This window comes from Phalangium opilio, unplaced genomic scaffold (assembly GCF_054372755.1).
Source record: "Phalangium opilio isolate 3A_F unplaced genomic scaffold, DU_Popi_V2 ptg000118l_1, whole genome shotgun sequence".
Classification (NCBI taxonomy): Eukaryota; Metazoa; Arthropoda; class Arachnida; order Opiliones; family Phalangiidae; genus Phalangium; species Phalangium opilio.
In genome coordinates this window covers 199,087-217,028 of record NW_028324211.1, presented here as the reverse complement: position 1 = coordinate 217,028, position 17,942 = coordinate 199,087, and the positions used below count along the sequence as shown (strand labels likewise).

Genomic DNA, 17,942 nt, shown 5'->3' with positions numbered 1-17,942 from the left:
AAATCATGGGCCAGACCAGAGTCCTTTGGAACGCGAGAGGCCAGTCTACCTATCCTTGTTGTCCAAGGTAACAATCCAAACTTACGCGGTCGAAAATGGTTGTACTCGGAATTACAAATCCTCCCCTCAATCAACCAACACCCTGTACGCATACACACTGTTCAGACTGCTGATCCGGACATGGCTGCTTTATTACGGTAACATTCAGATCTCTTTACAACAGGTCTTGGCCATCTGAAAGGGGTAAAAGTTCGTATCAACATGAAAGAGATATAAAAATTACATTTCTCTTCAAAATTTGTTTTTCACTACGCGTTTAAAAACAAGCATTAGTATTAATTGCTAATCGCTTTCGGACAAAAAAAGTGTTTTGCATCGGAATACTCGCCGTTTTTTTCTTCAAACGTATCGTTGATTACGGTGGGAATTAGTTCATTAATATCCAAAATATCGCTAGCCTGGAGAGGCGTACCACTGTCGGAACTTGAGAATATAATTGTGTCGGAACTGTTATTCACTGATATTACCGAATAATCTTAATTCTTACGTTGGAACCTTCTGGTTCCGTCATGAGCATGCCCAAGGCGTCAGGATTGTAAAGTTTCCTTCTTCGACGGCACGATCTAGAAGTCTGACCAACGCTACGGACCAACTCGATCTCGGTTTCTATTGATAAAAATAGATGATTTTTTTTTAATTTTTCAAAGCTGCTCATGCCTAATGTAGTTAGGCAATGTAGAGGTTAATAAAAGTCGGCTTTGATGTTGGTGATACGTCATAGATTGGAGGTAAAAATCGACACTTGTGACGGGGTGAAATTACCTTCTGGTTCCGTTATAAGGATACCCCGGGCGTCGGGATTATAGAGTTTCCTTCGACGGCGCCATTTAGAAGTCTGACCAACGCTACGGACCAACTCAATCTCGGTTTCTATTGATAACAAGATGGCCCAAGGGCTGGGCCTTAATAGTAATTTTACACGGCTCACGTGACCCCCCGTATAGTTGACAACTAAAAACATTTCTGAAACACAATCGTGTATCCCTTTAATTTCTAATAACGTCACATTTCAAATAATATTAATGAAACTAAATTGTGTACCCCACTAAAGTATAATTTTTAAAAACCATACGAATCAAATAATGTATTTAAACAAAATCCTGGATCCCCTAAACCAGAAATCACTATGACCGTAAAGCGTCCCCTCTATTTTACGAAACCTAACCTAACCATCCAGCATAATCTCTGATGTATCACGCGCACAAAGTGCAGTAGTGCACGAAAATTATCATCTTGTTTCCCTTCACTCAAAAAAGCCCGCGAGATTTAAACTACCTTTCTTTCCTCTCTCTCCGAGCGGGATGCCCCCTCTCCCTCTTCCCCCTCTCACTAATATACCAGGCAGGCAGTTCTCTCTCTACGCGGAGCTTCGTATCGCCACCGCGTACGCTAGCGATCTCTCGCTCTCATCGTAAGCGTACGTTTCGCGGACGCGACCGGTTTCCCTCTCTTATCGTAAGCGTTCGTTTCGCGGACGCGTCCGGCACAGGGACAGGGACAGGGACAGGGAAAGGGACAGGGACAGGGGTTTTGGTGCCGTTTCTTAAATTTTACCGTAATTAAAATTACGTGTAAAATTAAAAATTGACGATTTTTTAATTTTTCAAAGCCGCTCATGCCTAATGTAATTAGGCAATGTAGAGGTTAATAAAAGTCGGCTTTGATGTTGGTGAAACGTCATAGATTAGAGGTAAAGCTCGACACCTGGTGACTGGGGCGAAATTACCATCTGGTTCCGTCATTAGTATGCCCCAGGCGTCGCGATTATAGAGTTTCCTTCGACGGCGCCATTTAGAAGTCTGACCAACGCTACGGACCAACTCGATCTCGGTTTCTATTGATAAAAATAGACTATTTTTTTAATTTTTCAAAGTTGCTCATGCCTAATGTAATTAGGAAATGTAGAGGTTTATTAAAGTCGGCTTTGACGTTGGTGAAACGTCATAGATTCGAGGTAAAGCTTGACACCTGGTGACTGGGGCGCAATTACCTTCTGGTTCCGTCATTAGGATGCCCCAGGTGTCGCGATTATAGAGTTTCCTTCGACGGCGCGATTTAGAAGTCTGACCAACTCTACGGACCAACTCGATCTCGGTTTCTATTGATAAAAATAGACAATTCGAGGTAGAGGTTAATAAAAGTCGGCTTTGACGTTGGTGAAACGTCATATGGCTGCTATATTACGGAATCATTCAGACCTCTTTACGCCAGGTCATGGCCATCTGAAAGGTGTAAAAGTTCGTATCAACATGAAAGAGATATAAAAAATACATTTCTCTTCAAAATTTGTTTTTTACTACGCGTTTAAAAACAAACATTAGTATTAATTGCTAATCGCTTTCGGACAAACAAAGTGCTTTGCATCGGAAGGCTCGACGTTTTTTTCTTCAAAACGTATCGTTGATTACGATGGGAATTAGTTCATTGGTGTTCAAAATATCGCTAGCCTGGAGAGGCGTACCACTGTCGGAACTTGAGAATAAAATTGTGTCGGAACTGTTATTCAATGATATTACCGAATGAACTTAATTCTTACGTTGGAACCTTCTGGTTCCGTCTTGAGCATGCCCAAGGCGTCAGGATTGTAAAGTTTCCTTCTTCGACGGCACGATCTAGAAGTCTGACCAACGCTACGGACCAACTCGATCTTGGTTTCTATTGATAAAAATAGATGATTTTTTTTTAATTTTTCAAAGCCGCTCATGCCTAATATAATTAGGCAATATAGAGGTTTATGTAAGTCGGCTTTGACGTTGGTGAAACGTCATATATTGGAGGTAAAAATCGACACTTGTGACGGGGTGAAATTACCTTCTGGTTCCGTTATAAGGATACCCCGGGCGTCTGGATTATAGTTTCCTTCGACGGCGCCATTTAGAAGTCTGACCAACTCTACGGACCAACTCGATCTCGGTTTCTATTGATAAAAATAGACGATTTTTTTAATTTTTTAAAGCCGCTCATGCCTAGTGTAATTAGGCAATGTAGAGGTTAATGAAAGTCGGCTTTGACGTTGGCGAAACGTCATAGATTGGAGGTAATGCTGACACCTGGTGACTGGGGCGCAATTACCTTCTGTTTCCGTCATTATGATGCCCCAGGCGTCGGGATTATAGTGTTTCCTTCGACGGTGCGATTTAGAAGTCTGACCAACGCTACGGACCAACTCGATCTCCGTTTCTATTGATAAAAATAGACGATTTTTTTTTAATTTTTCAAAGCCGATCATGCCTAATGTAATTAGGCAATGTAGAGGTTAATGAAAGTCGGCTTTGATGTTGGTGAAACGTCATAGATTCGAGGTAAAGCGCGACACGTAACAGTGTAAACAACCAACGATCGAGAATATGAACTTTATAGTATATCATTGACCCAAGAAAGACTCAAATTTCGCGAATTTAGGTAACTTATGAAACTAGTCGTAAGAAGGCCCTAGCTACCACTACTCCTTGGGTGGTAAAGCGAGTAAGCTGTTACTCTAGGCGCAAGGCATTGGGAAAATATAGGACTGTTAAAAAAAGTGAGCGTCTTTTTAGGTAAAAAATGTAGTAAAATAGCAATATTGCGATAAATGTGTTAATAAAGAAGCTAGCTAGCAATACTCTGAGGTAAAAACAAACACAATTTTTAAAAGTTTCAGGTCTTAGCGGTACCGAAGTAATTCAAAAATTTTCTCATAGGTGTTCAAAGTTACCAGTATCAACCGAACCCCTTTGAAATTTAATAATTTGAAATGAAAAAGGTTTTAAATAACTGAATCTAGGCTCTATGGCTTCAATTGTGTTGAAATGAAAGCAATTAAACACATCTCTTCTATATTTAGTTCCATTATCTTACATATTTAACCAGAATTGATAGTAATTAAATGAAAGAGAGTTATAAAATAACAGATAAATATGAGATTGGATTCCGTTAGAAACCAGAGCCGCGACCTATGATTGTATTTTTGAAAAAAAATTTTGTAATGAAGACTTTCATCTTTTCGACATTTTTCCCCGATAGTTTCAAAAAATTCTAGGCTTCTTTGAGAAGGCGATTTCAGAAATTTAGATCTATTTGATTGGGTTTAGTAGTAGGACCACTACATTAATGAAGAATGTGTTCATATTTAACGTAAACCAAGAATAGTTTAATTAAACAAAATCGTGATATAAACATCTTTAATAGACTGAAACCTCATATAACGGGAGCTACATTCCTATGTCAAAAATTGTAAAAGCAATAGGTTTCACCTTTAATACGGACCTTTCAATTTCAAAAATTACAAATCTAAATGCTATTAATTGAAACGATCGTCATTATTTCCGTTAAAAGTTATTGGTAACGTTTAATTTGTGTTGTCAGCGGAGGTTTCATCATTATGGTGTAAAATTTACCTCTATAATGTAGAACAGCTTCTTAATAAGACCCAGCTGTCACATAAAACAATGTAATAACTGATTGAGCTACCAGAAAGATTAATAATTAATTTGTTAATAATTTATTTGAACCTACCGCCAGCATTCAAAATGTCTGGCTTTTATCCCAAATAACCCTCTCCTAGAATTTATCACCAAAATTTAAAAAAGAAGTTGCATGTCATAGCAATTTATAGGAATAATGTTTAATCACATCAATATTGCTTTTGACTATTACAACTCACTTTACAGCAATTAAATTTATTTATCACAGAAACATTAAAAAAAATAGGAAGTTACATATCATTGCAATTGAATTAATTGAGAATTAAACTTCTAGAAGTTTTCTTGATAATGGTTTAGCCCTAAGTTTTTTAACTTTTTCTTTCCTGTCGGAAACATCTTTGGCAAAATTATAAGTACGGGTCTTAAAAAAGTTTTTAAAACTAATTTAGAAAGATTCAAATTGTCACAACCATTTTCACATTTTAAATGCTTTTGAAAATAGGGCAATATAAATTTTACAGATGTAGCTAAATTATTTTGTTTCGGAAACTGGGTGATTGAAGATTGTACGTAGTCTAACACAAGAACTAATAAACATATTAGTAGCCGACTTGGGTATTTAAGTCCACCATTATCATTTGCTTTAATTAAATAGAGCAATGGATCTTCAGAATTTGGCTGGATTAATTTTTCTAAACATCCAGGACAGTTGGTGTTTTCTTCGGATACACTTACAATATAGCCCTCAATTAAAACTACTGAACAATTTCTAATTGTTACCATGCAAAAATATGGAAAAAGGAGGCGAATTATAGCCTCTACTTAAAACATTTTTAAATAAATATATTAACATAATAATAATAATCTAAGCTTTGCCTATGAAGGGATTTCCACACTAAGCCTGTGGCTTGTTTACAGGTGGGTCCCTGTACAATGCATAGGGGGGTGGTGGCTAGCCCCTATGCCACAGCTAACCGACAGCGCCCTATACTAACTATTACCGTTTACCTCTGCAAGTTTTGGTGGAAAGGAGAAACCGGGTTAGACCGCGGAGGAAAAAATCCTTTAACAAGCGGGGAGTGATCTTGCAAACTCTACGCAGAAGGATTTGTTCCCAGATTTTTTCAACCAATGCCACAGTCCGGGATCGAACCAGGGATCCTCTTGCTGCTAGGCGAAAGCGCTACCCGCTATTCCACCCCACCTATCCAGCTGTCACTTCCATTTGATTTAGAAACTTCATTAAACGCCACGATAATACTGGCTGAAAATGTTTATTTGCCGGGCTAGGTGTTGGCGACACTCATGGAATGATTTCCTGTTATTCTGTTACAATTATGCAATTGAAAGGAAACAAATATGTAATACACTATCATAGAGAGAATGGTTAACTGTATGCAAACCGGAACTGAGTGATTCTCTAAACCCTAAACATATTCACTTTTATTGTTAAGTAATAAACAATGTGTATGTTGTGTTCAAAACATGGTGGGAAATATAATTTAAAATCTTTATAATAACACAAATATTCACCCTTTTTTTAAGATTTGAACAACATGATCTATAACAAGACCAATGTTCCAAAACAAAGCATTTTAAATTTCGCGCCAAATAGTAGAGTTTCCTGCCATCTGCGTGTTGCTTTTGCAAGTAAAACATCCAGTGGTTTTCGCGCATGTCAATGGGCGGGGCTTCACACTTCCCCACTCGGTCTATATCCCACTCTACTCGAGACGACGGCCGCCCCTTAATATTCCGCTCAAGTGCCACCAACCGTGACAAGGTCCGCCGCAAAAATAGACCGAAGAAAAGTGACGATGAACCCCCAACGCTTTGAAGGCCGACGACTACTTTAGAGGGGGATATAACCGTTCTGACCCATCTCCTTTCCCGTCGTCTGCCTTCCATATTATAATCTACATATATTTTTTGTAAATACAAACTTTTACAGAAGTGGCGCCCTAAGTGCCACTGCAGTAAAAAAGAAAAAGAACATTTTTCCAGCGGGATAAAAACACCATGCAAATTGTAAACCGACACACTCTCTCTCATTTTCTCTGCATTGTTTAGTAAAGAAAATAAATCGTTGTAAATTATGGATCATTTGGTAATTATGTTTTATATCAGTCATGGACAATAAGTCCTTTAAATGGAACCTGGGATCTTCTTAGTCTTCTTTTTACCTCTCCGAGTGACGTATGTCACGGAGAGGTTCTGTAACGATCGTGTGTGTCTGTTTGTTTGTGTGTCTGTTGTTACACCCACGTGACCGCGTTCGCAGTTTCCAAATCGGAGCAAACGTGTTCGCCATTTCCGAACTGCTTTCACAGTCACGGAAATGGCACCTCTACTTGAGTTCTCACACCACCATCTTCTGGTCTTTGTCCATCCCACACGGACACCAGTCTGTACTTACTGGCTTCTAATCACCACCATCTTTTGGTCTTCGTCCATCCCACATGGACACCAGTCTGTACATAGTGGCTTCTAATCACCACCATCTTCTGGTCTTCGTCCATTCCACTTGGACACCAGTCTGTACATACTGGCTTCTATTCACCACCATCTTTTAGTCTTCGTCCATCCCACATGGACACCAGTCTGAACATACTGGCTTCTAATCACCACCATCTTCTGGTCTTCATCCATTCCACTTCAACACCAGTCTGTACACCTGGCTTCTACTCCATTATCAACGTTTGGTTTTAGGATACACGCGGCGATCAGCTAGGGTTACGAGAAACGTCTAGCCTCCCTAAGGTGGGATCGCCACCAAAGGTTTTCGCAATTGCGCTTTTTCCTTACTATTATAATGGAAACGAATCGTTATATATACCCCAAAATTTGAAGAAAGCGGGCAAGAGGGGTACCCTTCACTTTAATCGTCAATATTAGCAAAGTTTGAGATGATAATAGGTATAACTTTATTTTAAACGATTTAACTATTATTAATGTTAATTATTGAAGATTAAAATAATTAAAATTAATTATATTTATTTAAATATTAAAGATAATCTTGTTTCTCAACTCAAAATTAATACGGAAAGAGTTAAAAAGCAGTCTATGTTTTTGTCTGTGTGTGTCCGTCCATTGTTACACTAGTGCGTCGCGTTAGCAGTTAGCCTTGTGTTGATGTGTTAAGAAATCATACAGAACCTTAATATTCCCTTTTTCCATAATATAAAGTGAATATGTGGAAGTATTTTTCGTAATTATGATGCATTTAGTACTTTTGTAGCTTTAAAGCTCTGTTTCATTTTGATATTACAAAGTTTTTTTTAACATTGTTATTTGAAATGGCTGTTTATATATTACTTAAGCTATACTACATCTGTATATAGAATAATCCTTGGTTTAGTGATTTCATGAAGAAAATTAAGACCTAGACTCCGGCGGGTATATTAAGTATCATCCGCAATAGGCTTACTGAAACAAAGAATATATAATTGAGGCCTGAGGTGAAGTAAACTTTGGGCTTTGATTTTCGTGTCTGAAATGAAGAGACATCAACGGTTCAGAGTGAGCCGAAAGTTAAATACACTATTAAATAATCAGGTTAAGGTTTTATAATAGAAGAAAAGATCATGGTGGCAATTAGAATTGTAAAAGGGCTAATGGTAAACGGGTAGTAGCTACAGACTTTTTATTCTCTTTATGGTGCGCATTGATTATTAGTGCGTCTAGCTACAATTTAGCTTTGGTGTTATTTAACGTTAACATTCATGTTGGCAAACTAAGAATATTGTTGAGGTGAGACGAGACGATAGTGTTTACACTGCAAACCAGTTGTGAATGTAGCTATCAGAATATAAACAGAAAATAAACAGCTGAAGCGTAGACTTCATTTCCTGATCTTTTCCCCATTGACTGATTTCCATGTGTCCAAGATTTATCCTTATTGGATGTAAAATGTCGTCTGCTTTACTGTATATTCGCTATGCTTGGAATACTGCTTCAATATTTCGTAAATTTTTACTTCAAAAAAGAGAAATAATTCCATATCTAGGTAAATAAGTTTGTAGTAGTAGACCTCTTGACTCGGAGAGGTAATAATTTGGTTTTCCCAACTTGTTATTTTAAAATTCTTTGTGAATCGTGAAATTAGCCCTTTTTAAATTTTACGGTTCCAAACTGTTTACTTATAGTCAAACAATTTGTGATATGATTAACTGTTTACATATAGTCAAAAGTTTTGATACTGGTAATTAATAGTTCCTAATGTTGTTAAGCCTTAGAGCCAAATTCATTGAAACGAAATTTTTGCGTCTGACGCAATAGTGATAAAATTGAGTACCTTGCTAAACGGTATCATAACTGTAAACTAGTCAATGCTTTACAGACTAGGGGTATTCATGCCAATTGTATGAATCGTATTCTGTAAGTTATTGTAATCTTTGTAAAACCAAAGAGAATATACCATTTATCTTTGGTAAAACACAACAATAAAGCATTTTCATTATAATATGTGTATTAAACTAGTGAGCTAATGACCAGAGTTCAGAAACTAACTCAAATATTTTAATTATCCATTTCTGTATTTTAGCAGACGATGTGTGATGGACCAGTTTATATATTCCAAGTCAGGGGGGTCACTGGCCCAATGTCCACTTTAAAAAAATCACTATTTCCCACCCTGTCTTCTACCAAAAGCGGATAGATATGAAAACAAATAGTGAACTACTTTAATTCTTGCTTGTTCCCTGTAAAAGGAAGAGCCCCATTTTAGTTTTGACCCCCCCCCTCCGCCAAAGATTACTTCGCGACCGTGCCTCTGAGAACGAGGCGTGAATAGGCTTATAAAGTAGGTCCGAGAGAATTTGCTCATCTAGTTGTGTATCATGTCGGTGGAGTAAATATCGCGTACTTGCACACACGGTCCGGCGGAATTTCGGAATAAAATAAGGTTTAAACAAACTAATTTTTAATACGACTCCAAAATCACAAGGAAGAAAAGTCATGCGGGGCTAGATTCGCGTAAATAAAAGTGTATTGGCTAGTCATATCTTCTACACATTATTATATAGCAGAAGCCTTTTTCTTTAACCCGTAACGAAATCATTCAACCGAAACATCTTCCATTTTGCTTGCCTACCAAATTACAATACTGCATTAAATGTTTTTTAAGACTTGGCTGGTCAAAGTTCAAACAAACTAGCAGACGATTTAGCCGTCACGTGACGTTATTGCAAAGAGTTAACGTTTGGAGCGCTAGTTAAGGAGGTATTACTTTCCGAGAATCAATGACGTAAGAAAGCTTATCCCTGATTGGTCAGTTAGTATGAGAGTTGAGGGGAAGCTCGTTTATCTCTCAGTTTACAAGAAGTCTACAGCCAAAGGCTTCGAATCTCTTATGAACTTCACTTTTTGTATTCATATCTATCCGCTTTTGCTTCTACCGCCGTATTCTGCAGGCTTAGTCTTGGGCGCCCACTTGGATTATCCTCGCTCCGTAGCGAAATGCATTTTGACTTCTGAGTGTCAGAGACACTTTCCGCACTATTTTGGACTCTGAGCCGTGATATGTCGAAAAAACAGGCAGATGCTGGGTGGGAATTTAAAACAATTCGACATGGAAAGAGATGTCGTTCAACGTTAAAACCCGGTTATCCAGTTTGGGATTTCGGTTACATTTCATTGCTGAACGCACCGAAAGCAGACGACAGCATTTATTCTCTTTCCCACAATGGCCGCGATCGGTGGTGTTTTGATAACTGATGGTGCATTAGAAGAAGAACGCCTGACTTATCGGAGGATTACAGGAGATGGATTTATTTTGCCGGATGCTGAATTTTTGCGGCAATATCGAATGCCTAAGGTTAAAGTAGAGGAACTTTGCAAAATGTTAAAGCCAGAACTCCTGAAAGAGTGCTTCCAAGGCGTATACGTACTTACTGTTGAAGACGAAGCCATAGTGACTTTGCTTTTCTATGGCTCTTGCTCTTTCGAACACAGCCTTGCTAGCAATTATGAACATGGAATGAGCCAACCATCAGTCAGTAGATCTATTAGTCGAGTGACTGATGCTATCAATGTGACCATAAGACACTATCCACTTTCCCACTGGGAATGCCGAAGTGGAAGCTATCAAGGTTAGTATTTATTTTGAGATGATATATTGTGTTTTTGAATTTCAGAATTTAATACGACTGTTCCAGTCGTCATTCAGAGCCAAGTGCGTCTTTCCTGATGTTCTTGGAGCTATTGATTGCACCCATATCTTATTTAAAAAACCAGCTGAGGAACCCAATGGCTATCTTGATAGGTTTCAACCGCCATAATTCAAAAGTGGACCTCTTATCAGTGAGGCCTTACATTTAAGATCTTCCTCGAAAAATAAGATAAGATACGTCAACGGGAATAGATAACCTTATTTAGAGTGCCGGTCATGAGATGACATGCCACCATGAGGTTTCAGGCCAATGTTCCCTATCTATTCACGCCAAGTCTGACATCGCGACGTTCACGCCAATTTTTCACGCCAGATCACGCCATTGTTTGATTACTAGTACTGTGCTACTACTGAGGAGCCTAGCTATAAAGAGGTTTTATACCGATTCGAACCAGCCTTACAACCTTTTCAAGGAACATCATCCCCAAGATGTACACAATGATGATGAAAGAAATATGAAGCTCTCATTTTTTAATGAATTTAAAGATGATGTCGATGTCATCTCGTTCACCTCTGATTTTTGTCAAACAATAATGATCAATTTATGGGTCTAACATGCCATTATGCTTCAGAAGACTTCAAGCCAAAAATCTACACTATAGCATGCCTGCCATACTATGAGATTCACAGAGCCTCAAACATGCAAATAAGCATCCAAGACCTAATACTACCATTAATCCCTCCAGAAATTCGAGATACTATCAAAATATATGTAGTCACTGACAATGATGCGAGTATGAAAAAGGCCATAAACAAAACCTTTTCGATTCTGGTTTCTTACATTTGTCACACATTACAATTAGTGATAAAAGATGCATTCAAGGAAATTAAGATTGAGGGTTGTGAAGTTGTTGATGAGCTACTTGGCAAATGTCGTTCAGTTGTCGGTCATTTCAAGAAATGTGGAAAATCTAATCTCCTTCTTGCAAAGGCTCAGCAAGAACTGTACAACATCCCCCTAAGTGAGGCAAACACTTTGATGCAAGACACGCAGCCAAGAAGGAATACCACTTATTATATGCTTCAGCGTTTGGACTTGTTAAAACAACCACTTAACAGAGTTTTACAAGATATTGATTTGGATGGCTTTATCAAAAAAGAATGGAACATTATCAAAGAGCTTCTCGAGGTACTAAAACCGTTTGAGACCAATTCAATGGATTTGCAAGGAGATAATTACCCGACAATGAATCTAGTCTTCCCAGCCCTTCACTTTATCGAAGAAGAACTGGACAGACTGTCTGAAGTTCCGCATTTACTAAATGAAAATGTGGCAATGATTTTTCTAAACAAGTTAAGGGCTCGGTTCGAAAATTATCGCCGTGAACCTCTTTATCTAATGTCAATGGTCCTGGATCCGAGGATCAAAGATGTTCTACTAACGGACGAAGAAAAAAAATATGCCTCAAGAAAATTGAAGTTGGAGCTGGATACATACGCTACACATCACCTGGTGCAAGTTGGAAATGAAAGAGCTGCCACAACCTCTGCTAGTGCTAAGCATGCTCCTCAATTGCTGATGAAGTCTGAAATGTGGACCAAAATTCTTTCGAAGACTAATGCCGGCAAAAACAAGAAAAAAAATCAAATGGGTATCAGTGATGAAGTAAATGTTTATCTCAGTGAAACAACTGAAGATCAAAATAATGATGTCCTCGAATACTGGAAAGAAAACCAGCACCAAACCCGATTCCCATACCTCGCCAAACTTGCAAAGATATTTCTGTCCATACCAGCTTCATCTTGCCTTAGTGAAAGACCTTTTTCAACAGGAGGAAACACGGCAACTACAAGACGTGAAAATTTACTCCCAGAACATGTAGAGCAGCTGGCTGGTCTACATGATAATCTCAAGAAAAATGTGCCTAAATAACTATGAAAAAAAAAACTGAACAATTTAAGGTTTAGTCAAAGAAATATCCACCAGGAATATTTGTTTCTTTTTCTGATCGTACATTTCTTTTTTTTTGAGTTCCTATATCTCAAACATTTAAGTAAAATTTTGAAATTTAAAACTATCTCAAAAGCGTTTCTGATATGTTTAATTTATTCATGTTAAGTTTTTCTTGCGAATATAATGTTAGTAGCAATTGTTAAACCTTGATAATGAATAAATGAAGTGAATTTTCTATTGAAAAGTGAGCATTTATTTTTAAAATAACCTGCTAATAATTGTTCACTAACAAATTTAAAATATTTTAAACTTGTTAGATAATTACATAATTGAAGTTTGAACATAAGTGTTATTATCAAGAAATTTACTCGATTAATACTCGACAAGTAAATATATTTGGACTCGATAAATACTCGAAACTAAAATTTGACAAAACCTGAATACTCGATACTCGAAACGCTTTTCGATACTCGGCTCGGTACTCGATAAGAAATTTTTTTGATACTATGACTCGGCTCGAAACCGAAAAAACGGGACTCTCACACCATTGGACTACATCATTTTCCGGAATGATCGTACTCCCACAGCAGATTGCCCAGTTCCTCGGGGTGGAGGTGTCGCCATCTATGCCGCCACAAAAACCTTTCCCAAACGAATAACGGTCAACTTCCCGCCCACCTCTGAAGGGATCGCCGTGGAAGTAACTGGGCAGGCCCAGAAGTTTGTAATTCTCTCAATATACGATCCCAAGGGTAAGACCAAAGAACCCGAACTCCTCGCAATGATCTCGACTCTTCAGCTTTCCCTTTGGATTTGAGGGGACTTCAATGGGCACCACCGTTTTTGGATTGTATACCAAAATCCCCCCGGCCAAAATCCCCCCATTTAACCCAATGCGACAAAATCCCCCCAATGTAGGACAAAATCCCCCCAAATCATTATAACAAGACAAAATCCCCCCAAATCATTATAACAAGACAAAATCCCCCCAAATCATTATAACAAGACAAAATCCCCCCAAATCATTATAACAAGACAAAATGCGCCCAAATCATTATAACAAGACAAAATGCCCCCAAATCATTATAACAAGACAAAATCCCCCAACGAAAATCCTCTGAGAAATATATAACAGAAGTTTCAAATATAAGTAGTTTGTTTTATTTCACATTTCGCATTTTTTGGCGACACAGCTTGTGGTGTCGCATTCGACCGAACGTAGCCAAAAGGTGCGATTTTATTATAGTCCCATTGGACCGAAATTATATTGAACTGGAAGAAGACATACTGTATGGTTTTACATTAAATATATTTTTAATTAATAGGAAAATCTTTTGGAAAAGGTGGCAGCTAATTAATAGGAGAATATTTTAGAAAAGGTGGTAGCTAATTAAAAGGAGAATATTTTAGAAAAGGTGGTAGCTAATTAAAAGGAGAATATTTTGGAAAAGGTGGTAGCTAATTAAAAGGAGAATATTTTGGAAAATGTGGCAGCTAATTAGTAGGAGAATGTTTTGGAAAAGGTTGCAGCTAATTAAAAGGAGAATATTTTGGAAAAGGTGGCAGCTAATTAATAGCAGAATGTTTTGGTAAAGGTGGTAGCTAATTAAAAGGAGAATGTTTTGGAAAAGGTGGTAGCTAATTAAAAGGAGAATATTTTGGAAAATGTGGCAGCTAATTAGTAGGAGAATATTTTGGAAAAGGTTGCAGCTAATTAGTAGGAGAAAATTTTGGAAAAGGTTGCAGCTAATTAATAGGAGAATGGTTTGGAAAAGGTGGTAGCTAATTAAAAGGAGAATGTTTTGGAAAAGGTGGTAGCTAATTAAAAGGAGAATGTTTTGGAAAAGGTGGTAGCTAATTAAAAGGAGAATATTTTGGAAAATGTGGCAGCTAATTAGTAGGAGAATATTTTGGAAAAGGTTGCAGCTAATTAGTAGGAGAATATTTTGGAAAAGGTTGCAGCTAATTAATAGGAGAATGGTTTGGAAAAGGTGGTAGCTAATTAAAAGGAGAATGTTTTGGAAAAGGTGGTAGCTAATTAAAAGGAGAATGTTTTGGAAAAGGTGGTAGCTAATTAAAAGGAGAATATTTTGGAAAATGTGGCAGCTAATTAGTAGGAGAATATTTTGGAAAAGGTGGTAGCTAATTAAAAGGAGAATATTTTGGAAAAGGTGGCAGCTAATTAGTAGGAGAATATTTTGGAAAAGGTTGCAGCTAATTAATAGGAGAATATTTTAGAAAAGGTGGCAGCTAATTAATAGAAAAATCTTTTGGAAAAGGTGGCAGCTAATTAGTAGGAGAATGTTTTGGAAAAGGTGGTAGCTATTTAAAGGGAGAATATTTTGGAAAAGGTGGTAGCTAATTAAAAGGAGCATATTTTGGAAAAAGGTGTCAACGAATTATTTGAACCTAACCTAACCTAACCTAAACTAAACTAAACTAAACTAAACTAAACTAACCTAACCTAGCCTAACCTAACCTAACCGTTAAACATAATTTGGGGGGGATTTTGTCCATTAAATATGATTTGGGTGGATTTTGTCCATTAAATATGATTTGGGGGGATTTTGTCCATTAAATATGATTTGGGAGGATTTTGTCCATTAAATATGATTTGGGGGGATTTTGTCCATTAAATATGATTTGGGGGGATTTTGTCCATTAAATATGATTTGGGGGGATTTTGTCCATTAAATATGATTTGGGGGGATTTTGTCCATCAAGTAGGAGTTTTGGGGGGATTTTGTCCATCAAGTAGGAGTTTTGGGGGGATTTTGTCCGTTACTTATGATTTGGGGGGATTTTGTCCGGGGGGATTTTGTCTGGGGGGATTTTGGGTCACACCCCCGTTTTTGGGGTGACGTTTCCGAGAACACCCAGGGCAAGCAGCTGTTCAATTGGCTCCAGGCCGCAGATAACCTCATTATCCTGAACAAGGGAGAGGCGACCCGAAAACGCCCTCGTGGCCCTTGGACCACTCCCGATGTCACCTTCGCAAGTAGCATGTTCGCGGGCTCAACGCTCTGGCAACCTCTGGTTTCTGGGTGCAGTGAATACCTCCCCATTCTCGTCACCTATTCCGCGGACCCTAGGAACACGGATCCACGGCCAACCACGCATCACCCCCCGCCCGCTGGACTTCCGCCCGTGAACTGGCCCGCTTTTGCACGCAAGGCACGCGATTTTTGCAAGACTCAGGATTTGTTAGTCCTTGACTACCCCGCTATTCAAGAGTGCATTAGAAACTTCGCGAATGGTCGACCCTGGAACACTACGCACTCCACCACGGCATACGAAATACGACCGGCACCTCCTCCCTGGTGGACGGTCAAACTTCGGCAACTCCAAATCCTCTATAATCAAACCCTTGCGAAATTTCGAAGAGAGCTCAAACACGCTAAATCAGAACAATGGAAGACCATTTGTTCTTCACTAAATCTCACAACGCCCCTTCCCAAGGTTTGGAAGCGGGTTAGATGTGTTTCAGGGAAAAGGTCCCCCGTACCACCGTCGCACCCGGAGACTGATCTCCTTCTCGCCACCCCACTCCTACAGCACCGGCTTTAATACACCGGTATGGCACTACGTTACACACCCTCTCTGCCTTCGCTTGACCACCATTACAATACTCTCTTCACCCGCCAGGAATACGATACAGTGCTTAAATCGCTCCCCCAGACCGCACCGGGCCAGGATGGCATCACATATTAAATGCTCCGAAACCTTCCGCCGGAGTTCCATTCGCTTATCCTCCGCTCCATGAATAACATTTGGGTCACACACGTATATCCAGAGACTTTGAATGACGCCATAATTTTAAACTTTCTAAAACCGGGTGAAGACCCCTGTCAAGAAGTGAACTACAGGCCCATTGCGCTGCTCTCCACCATGAAGAAAGTATTCGACAGAGTCGTCACTAATCGCTTACAGTTTCACTTAGAGCACAACAACATACTGGATCCCAACCAGAGCGGCTTTCGCAAAGGTCATTCTACTCTAGACAATCTCACCCGTCTCGTTGGAGACGCGGAAAACGCTATTAAATCCCGAAAGGTTATGGGCACCGTCTTCCTGGACATCAAAGGTGCTTTCGGCAGTGTCAACCCCAAAGCTCTTGGACAAACTACATGACATGGGCCTCACTGGCCACATAACAGTCTGGATACACAACTTCCTGGGCCCCCAAAAGGTACAGATCGGAATTAACAAGGAGTTGTCGCCCACCCACAGCTTAGATAGCGGGGTCCCCCGGGGAAGCGCCTCAGCCCCACGCTATTTCTACTAGCGATCAATGACCTCGGTAAAGACTTCCGTCAGACAGTCTCGGTTGGCAAACATGCGGATGACATAGCGATTTGGACGGTACATAACACTTTTCAAGGGGTACAGGCAACTCTACAAAAGAGTCTAAACCTGGCCGCAGCCCACCTCGAAAACTTGCCAGATGACCATACAGCACGCCAAATGCAGCTACCTTATTGTTACGAGTAAGCTACGGCACGACGGTGATGTTCTATTGCATATAGATGGCCACGTCCCTGGCGAAGTCCCGGCCTACAAATATTTGGACTTAATGGCTGGATTCCAAGCTAATATGGACCATGCAGATACGCCATCTGCAGGTCAAATGTGCAAAACGTCTTAACATTTTAAAAGCGGTGATGGGTCTACATTGGGGTGCCAGCCGATTTATCGGCCGCCTGTTCTACGTTCACTATATCGATCGGTCGTGGATTATGGTGCGGTCCTCTATGGGACAGCGTGCAGCAGCCGTCTCCAATTCAAAATCAAGCAATACGCATCATACTTGGGGTTCCCCGGTCTACATAAATTGATGTCATGCTTGCAGAAACACAGATCAGTCCCTTAGCCTATCGTCGGGAACACCTTGAACTCAACCTGTTAGCAAAATTCATCCCAGAAGGGCAACCTCCGCTCACAGAGGTCCAGTACCGCACCCTACCCCCGCTTTATAGACAATACCTCGCAAATAGGCTCCTTCACCACACCTCTCATACCCTAAGGGAGCTTCAGCTTACCCCACCGGACGACATCGTGCTGCACCTCAAGACAAATACACTCGCAGGCCGTTTATCGCAATTTATACCTGGGACACGGGCACCAAGACCCAGATGCCACACACCATGCTCAAGCAGACATTCCAAGAGGTTCTGAACTCCTCCACGTACTCACGCGACCCGCTGCTAATTTTTACGGATGCATCACAAATACCGGATGCGTCGGTCAATGCGATCGGACTCCATATCGCCAACTACAACCTGACCACCCACAGGACAGTCAACCGTTGGCATGACATAACACGCTGTGAACTGCTTGCCCTCCACCAGTCCACCATCTTGGCGGTGGACTTCCCTCATGAGGAAATCATTATAAGCACGGACTCCAAATCCGCCCT

The 17,942-nt window shown here is 39.7% G+C and overlaps 1 protein-coding gene across 1 annotated transcript; it reads left to right on the top strand.

The window, feature by feature from the left end:
• The first annotated feature begins 11,650 nt into the window (after positions 1-11,650).
• On the top strand, positions 11,651-12,505 carry LOC149622719 (zinc finger BED domain-containing protein 4-like). The gene has a single exon (XM_089853505.1). The coding sequence runs from the start codon at positions 11,651-11,653 to the stop codon at positions 12,503-12,505; it is 855 nt and encodes a 284-aa protein (XP_089709631.1).
• Positions 12,506-17,942: the final 5,437 nt, after the last annotated feature.

Excerpts from the sequence above, each read along its gene's own strand:
- LOC149622719 (XM_089853505.1), top strand. The coding sequence starts at position 11,651 with ATGCTTCAGCGTTTGGACTTGTTAAAACAACCACTTAACAGAGTTTTA.